Raw genomic sequence first — 7,937 nt, forward strand, 5'->3', positions numbered from 1 at the left:
GCGCTTCAGCGTGAGAATTCTCCCACGCTGTCAGTGACGTGCATGAGGTGCGCCGAGTTCATTGGACATGACCTCACCTCATGCACGTCACTGACAGCGTGGGAAAATTCTCACGCTGAAGCGCTGAGTGCAGGAGAATTCTCCCACGCTGTCAGTGACGTACATGAGGTGAGCCGAGTTCATTGTCGGCTCATCTGGATGCCGTCACAGCCAGACACTGAGGAGTGGAAGTATGCCTGCGCTTCTCAGTGTCTGCGGGATGACAGGCTGGATGGCAGCGTTCTGCTGCGGTCCAGCCTGTCATCTCGATGTAGCAGAGCTGGAGCCGTCGTGGGAGCCATGGAAAGGTAAGGATGAGGTTGCTTTATTATTTTTCTTTTATTGCAGGAGATCGTTGGCTTCAGCTGGAATGGGCGTGACTGTAAGTATGGTTTAATTTAGAACAATAAAGAATTGTGTGTTTATTTCAATTAAAGGACTTTTTTCTGGGTGTTTGTGTTTTTTTTAAATACTTTACTAGAAATTCATGGTGGTCATGTCTAATATTGGCGTGACCCCATGAATTTCGGGCTTAGGGCCAGCTGATAATGCCAAGCTGGCCTTAACCCCTTTATTACCCAGTGAGCCACCGCACCAGGGCCCTGGATGAGTTGGGTACAGCGCCAGAAGATGGCGCTTCTATGAATGCGCCATTTTCCGGGGCGGCTGCGGACTGCAATTTGCAGCGGGTGGGGTCCAGAAAGCTTGGGCCTCCCTGCGCTGCAGATTCCAGCCCCCAGCTGCCTAGTTGTACCTGGCTGGACACAAAAATAGGGCGAAGCTCCACGTTTTTTTTTTTTAAATTCATGAAATTCATGGAATAATTAAGAAAAAAAGGGCTTCCCTATATTGTTGTGTCCGGCCAGGTACAAATAGGCAGCTGGTGGTTGGGGGCAGCCCGTTCCTGCCTGCTGTACCTGACTGGACACAAATATAGGGCGAAGCCCCACATCAATTTTTTTAAATTATTTCATGAATTTCCTGAAATGATTTAAAAAAAATTGACGTGGGGCTTCGCACTATATTTGTGTCCAGCCAGGTACAGCAGGCAGGAACGGGCTGCCCCCAACCACCAGCTGCCTATTTGTACCTGGTTGGACACAACAATATAGGGAAGCCCTTTTTTTCTTAATTATTTCATGAATTTCATGAAATAATTAAAAAAAAAAAAAATACGTGAAGCTTCTCCCTATTTTTGTGTCCAGCCAGGTACAACTAGGCAGCTGGGGGATGGAATCTGCAGCGCAGTGAGGCCCAAGCTTTCTGCCCCCCGCTGAAAATTGCAGTCCGCAGCCACCCCGGAAAATGGCTGGATGCTGTACCTGGCTGGCATACAAAAATATGGCGAAGCCCACGTCAAAAGTTTTGGGAAAAATTAATTAAAAAATAAATAATAATTTAGGGACTGCATCTTTATTAACTCCTCAAATGTCATTTAGTGTTAAAATAAAGGATTTATTTTAAAAAAAATTGACGTGGGGCTTCGCCCTATATTTGTGTCCAGCCAGGTACAGCAGGCAGGAATGGGCTGCCCCCAACCACCAGCTGCCTATTTGTACCTGGTTGGACACAACAATATAGGGAAGCCCTTTTTTTCTTAATTATTCCATGAATTGCATGAAATAATTAAAAAAAAAAAATGCGTGGGGCTTCGCCCTATTTTTGTGCCCAGCCAGGTACAACTAGGCAGCTGGGAGCTGGAATCCGCAGCGCAGGGAGACCCAAGCTTTCTGGGCCACCCCCGCTGCAAATTGCAGTCCGCAGCCGCCCCAGAAAATGGCGCGTTCATAGAAGCGCCATCTTCTGGCGCTGTACCCAACTCATCCAGGGCCCTGGTGCGGTGGCTCACTGGGTAATAAAGGGGTTAAGGCCAGCTTGGCATTATCAGCTGGCCCTAAGCCCAAAATTCATGGGGTCACGCCAATATTAGACATGACCACCATGAATTTCTAGTAAAGTATTTAAAAAAACACAACACCCAGAAAAAAGTCCTTTAATTGAAATAAACACACAATTCTTTATTGTTCTAAATTAAACCATACTTACCACCACGCCCATTCCAGCTGAAGCCAACGATCTCCTGCAATAAAAGTAAAATAATAAAGCAACCTCATCCTTACCTTTCCATGGCTCCCACGACAGCTTCAGCTCTGCTACATCGAGATGACAGGCTGGACCGCAGCAGAACGCTGCCATCCATCCTGTCATCCCGCAGACACTGAGAAGCGCAGGCATGCTTCCACTCCTCAGTGTCTGGCTGTGACGGCATCCAGATGAGCCGAGGTCATGTCCAATGAACTCAGCTCACCTCATGTACGTCACTGACAGCGTGGGAAAATTCTCCTGCACTCAGCGCTTCAGCGTGAGAATTTTCCCACGCTGTCAGTGACGTGCATGAGGTGAGCTGAGTTCATTGGACATGACCTCACCTCATGTATGTCACTGACAGCGTGGGAGAATTCTCACGCTGAAGCGCTGAGTGCAGGAGAATTTTCCCACGCTGTCAGTGACGTGCATGAGGTGAGCTGAGTTCATTGGACATGAACTCGGCTCATCTGGATGACGTCACAGAGAGACACTGAGGAGCGCAAGCATGCCTGCGCTTCTCAGTGTCTGCGGGATGACAGGCTGGATGGCAGCTTTCTGCTGCGGTCCAGCCTGTCATCTCGATGTAGCAGAGCTGGAGCTGTCCTGGGAACCATCGAAAGGTAAGGATGAGGTTGCTTTATTATTTTTCTTTTATTGCAGGAGATCGTTGGCTTCAGCTGGAATGGGCGTGATGGTAAGTATGGTTTAATTTAGAACAATAAAGAATTGTGTCTTTATTTCAATTAAAGGACTTTACTCTGGGTGTTTGTGTTTTCTTTTAACTTTGACTATGGGGTTAGTAATGGGGGTGTCTTATAGACGCCTCTCCATTACTAACCTGGGCTTGATGTCAGCTGGCATTATAAGCTGACATCAACCCCAACCCTATTACCCCCTGCCACCGCACCAGGGCAGCGTGGAAGAGCGAGGCTAAGTGCCAGAATTGGCGCATCCTATGGATGCGCCATTTCTGGGGCGGCTGACGGCTGGTGTTTCTAGCCTGGGAGGGGGCCAATATTCATGGCTCCCTTCCTGGGCTATTAATATCAGCCCCCAGCTGTCTGCCTAGCCTGTGCTAGCTATTAAATTAGGGGGGACCCCACGTTATTTTTTTGGGGGGGTTCCCCCATTTTAATAGCTAGTAAAGGCTAGGTATTCAGCTGGGGGCTGATATTAGTAGCCTGGGAAGCTCCGTGGGTATTACCCCCTTCCCAGGCTTCAAACATTTGCCCCAGCTGTCTGCTTAACCTCCGCTAGAGCCTAAAATTAAGGGGAACCCCACGCCAATTTTTTTTTAAATAAATCCTTTATTTTAACACTACATGACAAGTACAGTAATCAACACCGTCACTGTACTTCATATATATGTGACTGACATGTTTCGATCTATCTAATCTATGTGTGATTCTCTATTCCTTCTATTCTAAATTGTCGGGTACAGATGCTGAATTGCCGGCCGGCTTTCTTAAAGAGACAGTGCATGAAAACACTATTATTTTTTTAAATAAATCCTTTACACTAAATGACAAGTACAGTAAGCAACACTGTCACTGTACTTCATATATATGTGACTGACATGTTTCTATCTATCTAATCTATGTGTGATTCTCTATTCTGTCTGTTATAAATTGTCGGGTACCGCTGCTGAATTGCCGGCCGGCTTTTTTAAAGAGACGGTGCACGAAAACACTAATATTTTTTTTAATAAATCCTTTACACTAAATGACAAGTACAGTAAGCAACACAGTCACTGTACTTCATATATATGTGACTGACATGTTTCTATCTATCTAATCTATGTGTGAAGCTCTATTCTTTCTGTTGTAAATTGTCGGGTACCGGTGTATGCCGCTGATGAATTGCCGGCTTTTCATGTCATTCTACATTATTCTTAGTTGTTTTACTTCATGTAGAATTAACCTACAAGGAAAGAAAGGGTTTATTTTCATTCCGATATTTGTGTCCCATTGACTTGCATTGGTTTCCGGTATCGGAATCGGCGATATCCGATACTTTTTGGGTATCGGCCCGATCCAATCCGATACGATATTTCCTGATATCGGAAGGTATCGCTCAACACTAATTACCACCGATTTGAATGAAAAAAGCTTGTTAGTGATGCACATTGCATCACTAACAAAGCAATGGGGGCAGTGTAGATAGTAGATAGGACGTGACAGGTTCCCTTTAAATCTTTCCTTTGCGTTATAGTCTGTACGACCTGACAGCACCAGGTCATATATACTGTATATACATAGATATATCACATTAACACACTTGCACAATTATACACAGTATTCTAATGCGGTGCACATACATTAAATATCCACACATTACAGTAAATTACACTTACATTTTTATGCAGAATAGCTGGATACAGGGAAAGAGGCATCGAGATGAGCGCTGTAGTCATCCCTCCTCCAACCTGAACAAGATGATGGATTAGGTTGCAGCAGCACCTACCTTTGGTAAGATCAATGTCCATGTGTGAGGAGGCGCTGGGTGGGAGGATTCTTTATTAAGATGGCACAAAGAGTTTTATTACAGTAGCCCAAGCAGTCTTAATAGTAATTGCTAGAGCCACCTTAACAATGAGTGTAATAAGTCTCTGCTAGCAGTTAGCTGGTGCTCTGATTACAGGTAGCTATTGCCTGATACTGATGGTGCTGCTTCCAACCCTATAGCCCTGTAGTAACTGTGTAGGGTCTGGTTAGGAGGGGGCACCTTTGGGGATTGTGGCCATGTGTAATTGCTTAGTTTGAGACCCCCTAATGCTGGCCCTGACTCAATATGTCTTGACAGTTTGGCTTTTGTAATTTCCAGATGATGGATCAGAGCAGAGAGTGAGAGTGACACCTGCTCTTCCAGTCTGGAGATCTCAGGATCCTCTTCTCCAGATCGTCCACCCGTCTCCTGATGTCTTTACACAGTTCCATGACTCTCATCTTCTTCAGATGATTTTTCTTGAGCTTTTCTTCTGCATTCCTCCCTGCATAAAATATGACCCCCACATTGTCCCTTTTATGGTCTCCACACTGTCCTCTACTTTCCATACTGGGTAACTACTTGACATTGTCCCCTCACACTGTCTCCCCCTATACTGCTCAGTCTATACTGTGCCCCCTCCTCATAACACCCTCATTTTTCATACTGTACCTTCCATACTTTGGACGATTGTATGAAAATGTCCTTTAATATATAGTTGTTTAAATAAGCAGATATTCCTTTAAACAATGAAAGAAGAGATCATAACTCACAACTAGCAAATAATATCCATGTTTATATAGGACAAAAATACAGAATAAAATGGTTGAGTAATTAAGGTGTGTACAACATTTAAAGCTACTGAACTATTTTTTGCCTCGGAAGACAATCAACTTTATTTAGTACTTGAATTTCCATCCCTCCTTTTTGTCAGTCAAATCGTTGAATGAGCGAATAATTTCAATTTGCAGTACAAAATTTTCAAAAGTTGAATGAGTTTTTTCGGTCCCTTAAACGATTTCATGCTCGATGAATGAGCGTATTTGGACACATTGTTCAGTTGCTGAACACATTCACATTATACAGTTATTGTTAACGAAGGGTCATTAACATTAGAATCTGATGGATTATTGGGCAATGCAAATGCAGATTAAGAGAGAGGGAATTATAAGTAACAGATATGTATATCATCAGGAGGATATATTATTGTCAACTGATTATTAGCAAAAGTAAAATGATCCTTTATTATATTCTTTATCATCAGTTTCTATCATTACAATGGTTTATTACTGTTGCTGCTTCCCCTTAATATCTTTATAGAAGATTTGTACAGATGTAATGCTGCAAAAAGGGGCTCGGAGAAGATGGCAGTGAACGTGTGTAAGTGTCTGATTGGGTCACACAGCTCATAAAAGGACAACTGCCCGGCCTCATAATCCAGACATATCCTGACCCTATCAATGGAGATCTGCTGAGATAACGGGACCTCTTTACTGTCATGTATCACTGAATACTGATTATTATATCTCCTTAAACTCCAGGATTTTGTATTATCTCCAACAGGTGACTGACACCCCCTCCTGTCTATACTGGGATAACACATCCCCACCCTCCAATCCCCTAATCTACTGCTCTCCACATCCCAGTAATGTCGTCCTGAGGTAAATCCCCTCCTGCTCATCACCTGATAACCCTCAAATCTCTCTGCTGTTTCTGGACGCTTATGATTCATTTGTGTCCAGGACCCAGTTTTCAGGTCGTCTGATATATGGACATCAATACCAGCTGTGTTCACATCCAGCAATATGTCTGCAGGACCCTCCACATAGATTCCGATCCTTAAACCCGTTATTACCTCACATAATGTGTGTAATGTGTGTGAGATCACAGCCACATCCAGGTCATCTCCATCATGGGGCTGTTTATCATGTCCCCCTGTGTCCTCATCACCTCCCTCCTCCTCAGGATCACACAAGTCACCGGTGTCTGGTTCCTGTAAGACAGTCAGTGGATCCGTCATGTTACACAGCTCCTCAATGTGTCTCATCTTCCTGGACAGCTCGTCCTTCTTTATCTCCAGCTGATGGATCAGAGCAGACAGTGACAGGGACTCTTCCTTTTCCTGCCTGGAGATCTCACTCAGGACCTTCTTCTCCAGGCCGTCCACCCGTCTCCTGATGTCTGTACACAGGGCAGTGACTCTCTCGGCTTCTCCAGCTGCTTTTTCTTGAGCTTTTCTCCTGCTCTCCTCCAGACTCTGGACCTTTTTCTCAATCTCATTGTTCATTGCAATCCGTTTCTGAAGAACATTTTTAAATTTTTTCTTCTTCTTCTCAGAGGCCTCGTCCAGCATTTCCACCCGATGTCCCCGATGTTCTCCGGCCAAACTGCAGGACACACAGATACAAGCAGCGTCCTCAGTGCAGTAATATTCCAGGATCTTCTTATGGACAGAACATTTCCTTTTCTCCAGAGAAGTGCTGGGATCAGATAAGACGTGTTCTGGTGATTTGCTGTGAGACCTCAGGTGTTTATCACACAGAGAAGCCTCACAGTGTAGACAGGATCTAACAGCAGGTACAGGAGAGTCCACACAGTAAGTGCAGAAGATCCCACTTTCCGTCTTTGTTGGTGGAGTAAACAGGAAATTCTCCATTATTTTACGCAGAACTAAGTTCCTCATCAGTGCCGGCCGCTCCAGAAACTCTTCTCCGCATTCAGGACAGGAATAAACTCCAGACGCGTCCTGTGTATCCAGCACACGATCAATACAGACCCCGCAGAAGTTCTGTCCACATCTCAGCATTACAGGATCTGTATAAGTGCTCAGACAGATGGAGCAGAGCAGCTCGTCTCTCAGATCAGCAGACGCCATGGCTGACAGAGGAAGAGAGAAATGAAACTGCAATTCTCTGATAATCGGAATCCAAAGGTCGGGTTAATCTATTTAAACACAGGGTGCGGCTGAACTGTAACAAGTATGTAGTCCTGTTATGTACAGTCAGGGCCAAAAGTGTTGGCACCCTTGAAATTGTTCCAGAAAATAAAGTATTTCTTCCAGAAAATTGTTGCAATTACACATTTTGATATTTGTACTGGAACAACAGAGAAAAGGGAAAATTGCACATAATTTCAAACAAAACCCCAAAAATGGGCTGAACAAAATTGTTGTCACCTTTACAAAAGTGTGAGTAAACAACTTTGTTTCAAGCATGTGGTTCTCGTTCAAACTCACCTGGGCCAGGTGGGGGCTATATGAAAATCACACCTGGATCCAGATAAAATGGAGAAATTGACTCAATCTTGCCATTGTGTGTCTGTGTTTG

At 44.4% G+C, this 7,937-nt stretch overlaps 1 protein-coding gene across 1 annotated transcript; it reads right to left on the reverse strand.

The window, feature by feature from the left end:
- Nucleotides 1-5,387: 5,387 nt before the first annotated feature.
- Nucleotides 5,388-7,534, reverse strand: LOC141164657 (E3 ubiquitin/ISG15 ligase TRIM25-like). Its single transcript, XM_073650138.1, has one exon. It carries the CDS (start codon nt 7,484-7,486, stop codon nt 5,885-5,887), a length of 1,602 nt encoding a protein of 533 aa, XP_073506239.1. The 5' UTR covers nt 7,487-7,534; the 3' UTR covers nt 5,388-5,884.
- Between the last annotated feature and the right edge of the window lie 403 nt (nt 7,535-7,937).

This window comes from Phyllobates terribilis, unplaced genomic scaffold, assembly GCF_046119375.1.
Source record: "Phyllobates terribilis strain yellow unplaced genomic scaffold, ASM4611937v1 Scaffold_10__3_contigs__length_209671492, whole genome shotgun sequence".
NCBI classification, from domain to species: domain Eukaryota; kingdom Metazoa; phylum Chordata; class Amphibia; order Anura; family Dendrobatidae; genus Phyllobates; species Phyllobates terribilis.